Source organism: Colossoma macropomum, unplaced genomic scaffold, assembly GCF_904425465.1.
Source record: "Colossoma macropomum unplaced genomic scaffold, Colossoma_macropomum, whole genome shotgun sequence".
Taxonomy (NCBI): Eukaryota; Metazoa; Chordata; class Actinopteri; order Characiformes; family Serrasalmidae; genus Colossoma; species Colossoma macropomum.
This window is the reverse complement of record NW_023494793.1, coordinates 45,326,734-45,341,112: the sequence shown is the minus strand read 5'-3', so window position 1 is coordinate 45,341,112 and position 14,379 is coordinate 45,326,734. Positions and strand designations below refer to the sequence as shown.

The 14,379-nt window shown below is 39.6% G+C and overlaps 1 protein-coding gene across 1 annotated transcript in view; it reads left to right on the top strand.

Annotated features, from left to right (window-relative positions):
* kcnn1b (potassium intermediate/small conductance calcium-activated channel, subfamily N, member 1b) overlaps nt 1-12,061 on the top strand; it is a 61,109-nt gene extending 49,048 nt beyond the window's left edge. Inside the window, 2 exon segments of the mRNA XM_036579672.1 lie at nt 9,150-9,219; nt 10,083-12,061. Of these exon segments, the coding sequence (XP_036435565.1) occupies nt 9,150-9,219; nt 10,083-10,382 (370 nt within the window). The 3' untranslated portion in view covers nt 10,383-12,061.
* Nucleotides 12,062-14,379: the final 2,318 nt, after the last annotated feature.

The window sequence follows — 14,379 nt, the reverse complement described above, 5'->3', positions numbered from 1 at the left end:
ATAAATAAACACCCCCTCAGCAGCAGCTGATTTGATTTGATTAAGGATTGATCAGATAATCTCAAGTATTGGAAACTGTAATTTGTATTTATTATAATATTACTGTTTTTTCTATGTAAATAAATGTGTTATATCCACTCAGGTGCTTCAAACCTTTACACAGTACATTAATATACACAGTATATTCATAAAGATAAAATCCAGTAGAGTCATACACACGCACAAAAGATAGTTCTTTTAGGGTTCTTTAGTAAAGAAAATGGTTCTATATAGGACCATAAACACTCAAAGAACCCTTTGCATGCTTAAATGTTTCTTTGCATGGTGAAATGGTTCTTCAGATAGATGGAGAATGTGCTGTATGTGGTTCTATATAGCACCAAAAAGGGTTCTTACATTGTATACAAGCTTAAAATCATAACAGTAGCAGGACCCTTTTTGGTGCTATGTAGAACCACATACAACACATTCTAAATCAGTCTGAAGAACCATTTCACCATGAAGGGAACCATTTAATTATGCAAGGTACTTTGGTTGTTCATATTTCTATGTAGAGCCATTTTCTTTACTAAAGAACCCTTAAAGAACCATCTTTTTAAGAGTGTCCAATGGAACATTTAATGAAGGAACAGGGTTCAGAGTCACTAAAGCCTTTTTGTGTCTTTAGCCCATAACTGTGTTTTAATACACACTCTTAAAAAGATGGTTCTCCAGGGGTTCTTTGGTAAAGGCAGTGGTTCTCTATAGAGCCATGAACACACGTTTCATGCTTAAAGCGTTCTTTACATGGTAAAATGGCTCTTCAGATTGATGGAGAATGTGTTATATGTGTTCTGTATAGATCCTTTTTGAAATGGTTCTATACAGCACCAAAAAGGTTCATGTTATGTTATGATGTCAGACTTGTATACAATTGCAGAACCCTTTTTGGTGCTATATGGAACCGTATATAATGCATTCTTCATCAGTCTGAAGAGTCATTTCACCATGCAGAGAACCACTTAAGCATTCGATTTGTTCTTTGAGTCTTCATGGTTCTATATAGAACCATTGTCTTTACTAAAGAACCCTTAAAGAACCATCTTGAGTGTAAGATTAAAATTCCAGGGAAAAGTGCTGTAGATATTTAGCTTTTTGTGCAAAGTAATTTACTGGAGTTGATTTTTTGCTAAAAAATAAATAAATTCATACACGAAAATCAGCCTTAAGCATTAAAGTGATGAAGAAGTAATAAAAGTGTTTTATATTCAAATTTCCATGTTTTTGTTGATTTTCTGAGTGGACAGAAGTTAACACATAAAATAAGAGACACTTCTGCACTTTTAATGTACTAAAATTTTACAAAATGTTTGTTACACAATTTATTTTTTTCTATCATAGTTCTTATTCAGTGTTTCCCAAACTGCACTGCACCAAATCCAGTTAATCAGGCCTAATAAAGCTCTTTATAATGAAAATGCAGTTGTTCAGTGTCCTAGAAGTACAGATGAAATCATGATTCGCTCAGATAATAATAATAAGAAGAAGAAATTTTATTTGTGTAAAACACTTTTCATGACATCAACTCAAGGTGCTTTACAGAAAATAAACAAAACAAAATTCATAAAAACGTCTAAAAAGTAGAGTCATGAGATTCTTCTTAAGAGATTCAGAGTTTCTAGAATAACACAATAATATTTAATGAAAACAGGTCTAAAAAAAAGAAGAGTCTTCAGATTCTTTTTTAGAATAGAGAGTAAAAATAAACAAAACGACTAAGAACAAAACAAAAATTAATTTATATAAACACATCGAAAAAGAAAAGTCTTAAGATTCTTTTCAAAAGGAGATAAAGATCCTGAATTTCTTAGAGACACAAGAAGCTCGTTCCACAGTCCTGGACCCAAAACACTAACAGCTCGTTCGCCCACGGAGCAGAACCTAGAACGGGGAACTACCAGCAGGTTTGAGGATCCAGACCTCAGCAAAACTGTAGCAGAGTCTGAGGAAGTAAAAGAGGCAGATTTACTGGAGATCAGATAAATAAAATAATTAATAAAATAAATAAAACAAATATACATTTATAAACCAAAAATAAAATTTAAATTAAATTCAAAAACATGCTGAGACATATTGTGTTGTAATTTATCACAGTAACAGTAAATATTGTCATGTTGCCATAATCGCTTTTATTTGCTGAATTTAACATTTTTTATGTTTTATGTTTTACTTTTTTCTCCTGATGTGTTCAATTCAATTTGTTATTTTCAGTCAGAAAATCAACAAAACATGAAATTTGACGGCCCAAGCTTTTCCATTAGACTCTATATGTTATTAATAATTATAATTGCAACATAATCCAGCCACAGTATTAACACTGTGAACTTCGTGCTCATTAGCAGTAGCGGTAAACATAACTTTTCACGTTTATCTCAGGACTCAGTGGTCATGATTGAGCCATTACGCCACACCTGACATTTAAAGGAAAGTACTTTCCATTCCAACTTTGCTGAGCCGTATCCGCTAACGCTGCCACTCCGGGGCAGAGCGGCGCGGTTAGCGCAGTTATCGCATTATCGGCTCATTATTCTCCAATTTCTGCACTAAGTAAAGACGCCTGGCCTTCAGATGAAGTGCTTGGCAGCTGTAATGGAGCGGCGGACGCTAACAGTGAGCGTGAACACACAGTGCTGTTATGAAAAGCTGCTCCATCACCGGACGCTCAGGAGCGCTCACTGCTCTCTGATACGGGGGAGATTAATGGAGGAGAAAACGCCCGGCTGAGCTGCTCAATCAGGGCGTCAACACGGAATTCTGCTGACCTTAAAGAACTGAAGTGACCCTGTAGCGGCCGGTGGGTCATTAAGGACACCTTCACAGAATATTTACAATCAGAAAGACTTTCTCAGTGGAAACTGGTTCACTGTGCCTTTATTGATTAACCCTTAGAACCTCAGTCATCAATACTGATAACACATTCATGTTGAAATTTTATAGGAATTTTTTAAATTGAAGATTTAAGATTTGAAATTGATTCAGATGTCCTGTGTTGTGTATTTGGAGTTTTTTTTTCCTTTTTCAGACTAAATGAATTAAATAAATAATTAAATATATATGCTGTAATGTGGCAGTAAATAAATAATGCTACAATTAAAATTAAATGATTGTAAATAATTCAGTGCAACATGAAATGCGTGATTATATAATAATGCAAATTACGTACTTTGTCAGGGAACAAACTTATATTATGCACTTTTATTATAAACTTTTATTATGCATTTTTCTGCCAAATTTAGTGCACAATTTCTGTTTAGTTATTGATTTCATATTGGAAAATAATAAAACACACGTGTATGTGTGTGTATATATATATAGCCCAACATGTTAAGCAAATACACTGTAATTTGTGTATTAAAGTGTGCAGAACTGTGTTCTCTGCTAAGGAGGTATTAATTTATTTTCATTTAGAAAATCAACAAAAATATGGAATTTTTCAAATTTGACCACAAACTCTTGCATACAAAATTTTGTTTGTTTATATCAAAACATGAAATCAGCCTTGAAATTTAAAGTACCACTTAGACCCATCAAAACACAGAATTTGTCGCTGTGGTGTGACGGGGCATCGCTGCTCCTCAGTTCAGTTGAACTTGAAGTTTTGGAGTTACTGTGCTCTTAATCGCAGCTCCTGTTTGGTTTATTGTAACTTCATCTAATAATCGTTTACTGCCAGCACCGCACTACGTTTCCCAGCTCCCATCAGAATTCACGTAGCCTATTTCAGTAGTGAGTGTAGGACTACAAGCTGAGAGAAGGATCACTGTACCGGCTCACGTCCATCAAAGCCTTCACTTCCACTTTTGGATACATCATTTTTATGCATCAGGTTGTCCAGCAGTACAGTGACGCGGTTCACTGCTAGGAAGCTTCACATCTCAGGACTCGATTCTCACAAACCATTTTATGATCCGTCATTTGCAGCAGTTACGTCTCATTTGCAGCATCAGCAGAGTTGCAAAGTTGAACATGTTGAAAAAAATAACTTTTTCACAGACCACAGGGTTTCCTGCCCCCCCGTATGTTAAATTCAGTAAATAAACAGTAATTGTGCATTAAATTGTGCAGAACTGTGTTCTTTGGAGGATCTGTTAGCTTATTTACACTTGGAAAACTTAATGTTACTTACATAATTATTTATGTTCACTTTTAATTGTGCTATTATTGATGCAGTGCCACATTTGATGTATATTTATTTATTTATTATTCTTCGTGTCCATATGTGTACAGTTTTGTTTTGCAGAAAAAAAATATTTTTACATTTTCTCCACATTTTTCATATTTTTTTTAATTAATTACAAAACTCACAGAAAAATACATTTTGTAATTGTCTTTAAATATCATTGAAAAAAAAATCACAGTAGCACTTCTGGACTTCTAAGGGTTAAAAGTGGGTTCAGAACTCCTTTAGCTCAGTTTTTCGTGTCCCCGTCTTTCCCAAAACATTCTTATCTAAGCTTTCAAGCACGAAGAGCCAGTTAAGGCCCAGCTAATTCTACCCCCCACCCCACCCCACCCCACCCGCCCCGTCGTATGTTAAATTCAGTAAATAAACTAATTGTGCATTAAATTGTGCAGAACTGTGTTCTCTGGAGGATCTGTTAGCTTATTTACACTTAGAAAACTTAATGTTACTTATTTTGTGTCACATAATTATTTATATTCACTTTTAATTGTGCTATTATTGATGCATTGCCACATTTCTTTATTTCTTTATTTATTTATTATTATTTGTGTCCATATGTGTACAGTTTTGTTTTGCAGAAATTCATTTATTTATTTATTTTACATTTTCTCCTCATTTTTCTTATTTTTTTAAATTGATTACATAACTTTCAGAAAATTGATTGTGTAATTGCCTTTAAATATCATTGAAAAAAATCACAGTAGCACCTCACCTTCAAGCATGAAGAGCTAGTTAAGGCCCAGCTAATTCTACCCCCCACCCCACCCACCCCCTGCCCTTCTTAACAGAGCTTTCCGGGGTTTGTTCGTTGCTTCCTCCAGAGGAAAGCCTCGCTCTGTCTCTCTCCCTTGAGGCTGGTGTTGACTTTCTGTCCTCAATAGGCATTGAAATTAGGCTAATGCTAGCACTTTTCCAAGCACTTCAGTGGCCCCACCCTGGTGTCGCTTCCATTCGGGCCCCTTATCAGCTCATCTGTTTGCATGATAACGGCAGCAGAGTGGCTTTCCGTCCGACGTGACGGGCGTTTCCATCCCGACTCCCATTGTAAACGAACCAGTGTTGACTCAGCGCTGACTCGGTGTTGAGTGGCAGCGAGTTTCCGAACACCGCCTGCTGGTGGTCATTAACCTTTAGGGTTAATTTGTGTCTAATTCAAAGCAGCCCAAAGCATGTTTCCATATCCGCCCTGCATTGTTCAGTCGGCATTCAGTCAGGTGAAAAGGTCCAACCAAACATGCATGTGTGATTTACAGTTAGCATGCCGACTGCCATCCGGGGAGAGTGGCAGCTGGAGCTGCTTCTGCAGATCAGCTTTCAACAGGTCCAGCACTGATGTAGCTGCATTCAGGCGTTCCATTCTGATTCGTCTTCAAGCGACAGCTCGGCCAAAAATCACACACACGCCCCCTCCTTACTCTGAGGGCTGCTTCTTTAGTGCTCTGGAGCTATGAGGCTAATGTAGCTGACAGCTAATGAATGGTAACACTTTACTGTAAGTCAGTGTTTATAAGGCTACATGACAATTACATAAACCTTTTATACTGCTGACATAAACCTGTCATGTCAAAACAGGCTGTGTCATTTCACCCCCGACAGTATTACGACACCTGATGTCAACTGAAACCCATCACTGGACCCTGAAGTTGATGAAAGCAGCCCTTATGACGACTGGAAAATGACTGTTTATAAATGTTTTTGTAGGTGTATGTCGGCTGAAAGGCTTATGTAATTATGATGTAGCCTTATTAACTGTTACCAAAAACGTTTTTAGCATTAGCTTGTTAGCAATGTGCCAGCTGCATGCCTTAAATCATCACAGTGTTAAGCTGGTAAAGGATGGGTTTGGTAAAAATCAAATGTACCCCAGATCAGCCTCCAAATTTTGCTTCTTAGTTTAGCATTCAGTAGCTTACATTGCTAACAAACACTAGAAGTCAATAGTCACCCAAATCCTGTCTGTAAATACATACCCAGAATCCCTCTCGACCTGCTTAAACCACATTCAGGTCTTCATTAAAGTGGTGCAGACTTGTAGATGTGGATTAGGACACAGTGTGACTCTGAGCTATCGACATGAACTAAACTGCACTGTGTAGCTGAACACTGCAGGATCTGACTCCTCGTGTACCACGTCACATAGGAATATGGGCGCACGTTAAAGAAGGGAGGCGCCGTGTCGCCAAAGTCCTTATAGGAAAGTCTGTTTACTCGGCGGCCATCTTTGTAACACCGCAGGGCAGTTACTTCCGGCCATACAAGTCCGGACTGCTCTCTCACTGAATGAGGGTCAAATTACCGTTTTAATTACAGATTTGAAATCACTGGTAAATCTGACAAAACCTCATGAACAGTTTGTAGCGTTTGGCTTAATAACACACAAAAAACTTGTTTTTCTGCTTGCGCAGATCTCCAAAGCAATAACACGCCACAATATCCTCGACACTTCTCCGCTCGCGGCAAAACCAGCAAGCTGATTGGCTCTTTTTCTTGAAAGGCGGGACTTTCGTCTCAAATACATACCATGTTTACGAGTGTCCCTATTCATGTTTTAATCAGTGACCGTCTCTTCATTTATACGTCGTGTGGTGTTGCCCTCCAGTGCAGTTATATTTGACACTGCCAATGTTTCTGATGATGAATTGACAGTAAAATAAAGTAATAAATTAATAAACTGGGCCGTGAACGCGGCGTTTAATATGTTTTAATGTTCGCAGTTCCTTCACCAATTTATAGTTCCTTAACGAGCAGCTTGTTGCTACATCAGAGTAACGAGCTCCGCCCACTCGCTGCACTGCCGGCAGTTCGTTCTCCAGCTCCTTACACTAAATTCCCGAACTGTCATCACCACTGAGCAGCTTTTCAGTCGCCAGCTGTGACAGAAGAACAGCTGAACAACCTGGAATCAGCTAGAAATGAACCCAACACCATTCGCCAAACGTGTAGTCTGATCTTCAAAGTCTGACCAAATCAGACTGAGCCATAAAACTGCCGCAATATCAAGTTCAGCTCAGTTTTGTCAGTTTTTTCCAGATCAGTATTAATGTTGTTTTGTTCCAGCCAGTCTGTAAAGCATCTTACAGCCCATTTAGTTTGGCGAATGGTGTTGGGTTCATTTCTGGCTGATTCCAGGTTGTTCAGCTGTTCTTCTGTCTCAGCTGCCGACTGAAAAGCTGCTCAGTGGTGATGACAGTTTGGGAATTTAGTGTCGTCTCATCTTCAGAGTCTGACCAAATCGGCTGTCGGTCAAATGTGATCTTAAAAGTGTCCATTTTCTATTTGTGGTAAAGTAAGAAGTAAAAACATTCAAAAGGCTTAAGCACAGTTAGAACGCTTCTCAACCAATCAGCTTGCGTGGTCGGAACTAACTGCTGTATAACTCAAAGTAAGTCACACTGTGTCCTAAACCACATCAACAAATCTGCACCACCTTAATGAAGACCTGCGTGAGGTCTGAGCATGAGAAGTTTTTGGGGATGTATTTACAGAAAAGATTTGGGTGACTGTTGACTTCTACACTCTTTAAAAGATGGTCCTTTAGTGAAGAAAATAGTTCTATGTAGAACCGTGAACACTCAGTGAACGATTTGCATGATGATGTGGTTCTTTGGTGAAATGTTTTTTTAGATTGATGAAGAATGTGCTGTATATGGTTCTATAAAGCACCAAAAAATGGTTCTTCTATTTTGTGTACAAGCCTGACATTGTAACAATAGTTCTCTAATATAGAATTGATTTTTGTGCTATATAGAATCATAAAGATTCCATATAGAACCATCTACAACACATTCTCCATCATTCTGAAGAACCATTTAATCATGCAAATGGTTCTTGGAGTGTTCATGGTTTTATGTAGAGCTATTTTTTACTAAAGAACACTGAAGAACCAAATACTGCTGCCCTCTGAACAGCAGAGTGGAGATATTATTATTATTAGCATTACTGGGTCCAGCGCTACACAAAAAAGTACAATTTGGACACCAAACATGTCCAGTGTTTGATCTTAAATAGACTTGATTATGTAGTTTCTGACACGCTGTTCTCTACAAACATGGAAACAAAGTACAGGAAAAGGCTTCAGGCTGCCGCTATTGTTTTAGCTATGCTAACGTACTTTAGCTCATGTTTATAGATCACAGTGAGTCATACAGACTCAGAAACCACAGAATCAGGACTATTAGAGACACTGAACACCTCCACACGCTTTGAGGTGAGTGTGTGATGATTTAGGCCTGCAGTTAGCGCCATGCTAATTTGCTAATAAGCGCCCTTATTGTTCGCTATTAGCCTCGTAGCTCCTAAAGAAGCAGAACTCAGACACCAAACATGTCTTATCTGATCTGCTACACCTGGAGTAAAACAGAGAGGTAAAACAGTGTAAATTAGATTTTTGACCAAACTGTCGCTTCACTGTGGGGTAAGTTCTCCTGCCCTGCCTGTCCTTCACCTTCACCCCTGGAAGCGCAGCTCACTGGCCGAGCTCTCAGGTGCCGAGCGCCGAGAGGTGTGAGCCAGCGGGCGGACAGGGGGCGCTGTGGGACGTCTGAATGCCGTAACGTTCGTTCATCATCCTCGTTTGGCCTCTTTTTTGCCTCCTGTGGCTGAATGAGTTTGCATGTCTGATTTGGCCAGTTTTTAACCTGAGAACGTTTTGCATGTGTTTGCACATCATTTTGGTGGAGAACGTTCCTGACGTTTCACTTTTTTTTTGTTGTTTTTCTCCCCAAACCTTTTCCTTATCTACCTATTACCCTTGTTCTCTCTCTCTCTTTCTCTCTCACCCTTCCTTCTAACTGCTGTACTCCTTCTGTCTTTTCTTTTTCCTTCTTTCAACTCTCTTATTAACCTCTCACCCCTCTTTCTCTCCAACCCCTCTTTCTATCTATCCGTCTATCTGTGGCTGCTGTTCCTGCGTTTCTTCTCTCATCAGACTGCGCAGTGTGAAGATGGAGCAGAGGAAGCTGAACGATCAGGCGAACACGCTCGTCGATCTAGCCAAGGTGAGTGCGCAGTGTTTGTGACCGTTGTGTCCAAAGCTGTAAGGTAATTGCTGTATATAAATACACTATATACCCAAAAGAATGTGAACATCCCTGCTAACGATTGAGTTCAGATGTTTCAGACACACTCATTGCTAACAGGTGTATAAAATCAAGCACATAGCCTTGCAGACTCCATAGACAAACACTGGCATTAGAGGGTCGCACTGAAGAACTCAGTGACTTTAAACATGGCTCTGTCACTGGATGCCGCCTCTGACCCGAGTCAGTTTGTGAGATTCTTGTCCTGCTAGATCTGCCCCAGACAACTGTAAGTGCTATTGTAGTGAAATTGAAGCATCTAAGAGCAACAATAGCTCAGCCACGAAGCGCTAGACCACACAAACTCCCAGAGCCGGTTCTGAAGCACATAAAAATTGCTCCAAGAGTTTTAAGCTGAACATCAGCACAAGAACTGTCCATCAGGATCTTCATTAAATGGGTCTCCATGGCTGAGCAGCTGCACACAAGCCTAAGATCACTATGCGCAATGCCAAGCGTCGGCTGGAGTGGAGTAAAGCACCGCCACTGGACTCTGGAGCTCCAGGAGAACATTATCCAATGGAACGCATAGTGCCAACAGTAGAAGTAAAGTTTGGTTGAGGAGGGATGATGGGCTGAAGCTGTTTTTCAGGGCCCTTTGCTACCAGTTTGAAGCTGAAGGGTGATGTTGATGCTACAGCACAAAGACATTTTACACAGTTATTGTAGTTCTTTTAAATGTGGCACTTATCAGATGTTAGAAAAAGTAAATATCGTGATGGTGAAAATTGAGACTGTTATATTTTTGTCCCACGAGTTGAGCCGATTCTTTTCCTCCGCAGACGCAGAATGTTATGTATGACCTGGTGTCGGAGCTGCAGGAGCGCAGTGAGGAGCTGGACAAGCGGATTGGTCAGCTGGAGGAGAAACTGGACTCCATTACCTCCAGCCTGCAGGCTCTGCCTGGCCTGCTGTCCCAAGCCATACTGCAGCAGCAGCACCACCTGCTGGACGGGCTGATTCAGCACGGCCTGACGCTGACGCGGCCGTCCTCGCAGGCCTCCGAGCGCTCCTGGAGTTCGTCCGTCCGCCGACGGAGGTCGCCGTCCACCGCCCCACACACGTCCTCCGACAGCGGCTAGCCCGCTCACACGCACACGTGCATACACATACGCTCACTCACTTCCACTCACTTCTCTGCCATCCCTGACTAACACTGCTAAATAAAAGACTTTTAGTACTAAAAACTTCAAAAAAACCAACGATGACTTCGACACACTGGAAAAAATAAACAAACTAACAAACGTAATGAGTTAACAGTTCATGGTAGACATATGGTTTACGTTTAGCCATTGTATGGCTGTTTAAAGTTAGCTTTTTTGTAAAGCCCTTGTATAGTTACGGACTGGATCCAGGGTGCTGGGGGGGAAATCGGAAACCATCGCCGGAGAGAAAGCGACGTTTCTCTCGCGGGAGGAAAAGAGCAGAGGACGACCGGATGAGGAGAACGACTTCCCGACTAAATTCAAACAAATCCAAACGGGCTAACACAGGGGCCTTTGGGAGCTCTGAACTCGAGCTATTATCCACCAAAAAAACAAACGAATGCGTGTTAGAGATGCAGGATACGACGGCGTAACTACGAAACACGACCTAGTCACATCAACGGATATCCAAAAATGATAACTGTGTTACCAAACATTGAGAAAAAACATGTATGTGCTCAATGGAAATGTTGCTGCCAGTGTAATTTTTTGCACGAGTTTTAATTTCAATTCTGAGGCTGATAGACGAGTAATAGTTTACAAAAACGACCCCATTTACGAAGCATGTTTGGCGTCAAAAATTTTAAAAAACGAACCACTGTGTGTGCAAGTTTTATGTACCAATGTTTTCTTTGTTTGTTTTCCTCTTTTCGGTTGCTGTTGTTATTCCATAGCTGCTTTGTTTGTATGTTTGTTTGGAGAAAGAACATTCCTCTTTTTGTCCTTTTATTTTCTACAAAATGAACGCAAGTGCCCAAAATCGAATTTTGCATTGTAACGTTTAGAGGATTTCGGAAGCCAGAAGCCGACGTGGTGCGGTAAACATGGTAAACATGGTAAACAATGTGGTCAGTATGGTGAACGGGTTGTTTATTTTGGGTTGTTTAACAGAGGCCTGTGATACAAACAAGAGACATTTCTCGGTAAACCATCCTCGCCTTTAATCAGAGCTTCCAAGGGTCCTTCACAGCTGCTTCAGTTCAGGCTTTCTGCAGGACAGGCCGAAGGTTTGACCGGTGGATTTCGGACCAGACGAAAGGAAGAACACCCCACCCCTTGCATGTTTCAATGCAAATGATGATGGAGCTAACCTATGGGATGGCTTTATGTTAATTTTTTCCTTTCTCTTCCTTTTTTTCATTTTTTACAAAGATTCTTTTTTATTATTTACCTAGAATTTTTATAGCTTGTAGAGGATCTACTATAATATTACTACAGAGTGGCAGCATAGTTGAATTCATGCATTCCTAGATCAAAGACCAAAAAAACCACCAGTAAACAAAACAATTACAAAAAAGAAGAAGAAGAAGAGACTAATTGCTCATTTGGATATCAATGCCATCATAGATCACATGACAAATTAATCGATTAGGTTCCCAGCTCTGTATCTGAGACTAAACTATCAAAGATGTGGTTGTTTTTACGGGTTTAAAGAAAAAAACGAGGAAAGAAAAAAAACGAATAACAAACTGCCTTTACCGTGTGTCTTCGGCCTTGTTGACCAACCTGTAGCAGATGAACTTGATGCTGGGCTCCAATATAAAGAAATAAATCCACAAATCCAGAACCCGAGTCTTTTTATTGAGTTAGAACACCAGCAGCGCTCAAAAAGGAACGTTCAGCCGGCTTGAGTCTTCGCCGCGTTATGTTAAACTTTATATTCAGCCAAGGTTCCCTAAACTATTGAAAGGTTCACATAATGTAAAAGTTCTAGGAAGAACCCATAATTTGTCATAGAACCTTTACGTTATTTGAAGGTTCTTTAAATCTTTTAAACATGGCTCTTTAGGGAACCAAAAGTGGTTCTTCTATAGTTCAAAAAACTCTTTGTGATATCTTTTTTGGAAACGTCAGCACATTACGCTCTTTAAAAACACAGGTTCCTAAATGGTTCTAGGCTTGACTGTATGGTTCTAGGAAAAACCCTTTCATTTGTAGAGAACCTAGGTTGAAGTTCTTTAAATTTTAAAAAGGGTCACATTCACACATCTCAAAAAAAGGGTTATAAGAACTGTCCATTGAAAGGTTCTTGAGTGAGACAAAACTGGTTCCTGTTTGGTTCCATGTGGAACCTTTATATGTAAGACTGTTGGTTTGAATAGAAACAGTGACTGGGTTTAAATCATTTAGCAGTCGCCGCCCTTTTAATGTGTAGATCTTCATTTCTGAGGAACCAGAAGTAACTGGACAGCTGGTATCATTGGCTCATGCAGAAGAGCCAACAAAAGGTGTGAAAGTACAGAATGTTCAGCTTTAATTTGAGAATATTTATATTAATATTGTAGATATCATAAACTTTCAGGGGTCAGATTGACATAGTTTGTAATAAAGCTTTAATGTTTAGTATTTGATTGAATATCCTTCAGTGTTTATGACTGAAGAGTGTGGCCTACAGAGCTCTGAATGCTTCCCTGCTGATGTTCCTCCAGGTCTGTGATGCAGGTGTTTCCTGTTGATTCAGGGGCTTTTCGCCTTCACTGATCTTCAGTAAGTGAAATGGTGCACAATGGGGTTCATGTTGGTAGTTTGTTTTAAAAGTAAATATTCACTTTTCAGACCTGAAACACTGTAATGTGAAGCTTTGTCAACTGAGATTTGAGACATTTGATAATCCAGTTCCATCACCAATAAAGGCCAGTGATCCAGTTCCATCATCAATAAAGATCAGTGATCCAGTTCCATTATCAGATAACACCAGCCATTCAGTTCCATCATCAATAAAGGCCAGTGATCCAGTTCCATCATCAGTAAAGACCAGTGATTTAGTTCCATCATCAATAAAGGCCAGTGATCCAGTTCCATCATCAATTAAGGCCAGTGATCCAGTTCCATCATCAATTAAGGCCAGTGATCCAGTTCCATTCTCAGTAAAGACCAGTGATTTAGTTCCATCATCAGTAAAGACCAGTGATTTAGTTCTATAATCAGTAAAGTCCAGTGATCCAATTATATCATCAGTAAACACCAGTCATCCAGTTTAATCATCAATAAAGGCCAGTGATCCAGTTCCATTATCAATTAACACCAGTCATCCAGTTCCATCACCAATAAAGGCCAGTGATCCAGTTCCATCATCAATAAAGATCAGTGATCCACTTCCATTACCACTTAAGACCAGTGAGCCAGTTCCATAATCAATAAAGTCCAGTAATCCAGTTCCATCATCAGTAAACACCAGTCGTCCAGTTCCATAATCAGTGAAATCCAGTGATTTGGCTCATTAGTGCTTTTCTTTATTTTTCCACAGTTTCCTTTCCGTCACTCTGGTGCAGGTTCATCTTCATCTCGGATGTCCTCAAGACTTGTAGAACACTACAAGCTTTTTCAGGTCCTTTTTTTAAAGTGAAAATCTGATTTTAACACATTTTATATCTACATTTATTTCACCTTAGAATAAATTAAAAATCACTTAAAGCTGGAACCGGAATAGATACAAATATAACGTAACAGCAGACTCTTTTACTGTTCTATAAACGTGAAGATTAAAGTGTTAGAAAATATATAAAACTTCTTTTTATGATGCCATAGAAGAAACACTTTTTCATGAATGGTTCTTTGGAGAACCGTGTTTCATAAAGACATTTGCATTAGCAAAGACGTTCCTCTATGGCATCGGTCAAAGAACCCATTGTGAAGAATGGAGCTTCTCGGTGGAGGAACGTGTTAACCTTCACCCTTCCAGCTTGGTAGCATTGTCTCAGAGCTAGATAATGAGTGGAACCGGACCAGAAATATATACAAACAAATAAAACATTAGAAAGCATCTTGAATTTTGTTCGTACTTTTCCCCTTTTATTTTCTTCACAAAGAAACCCGGAGTCACCCTCATCCCGCTCTAAAACTGTGGGCCGGTGATGGTTTGTCGTTTTAACTC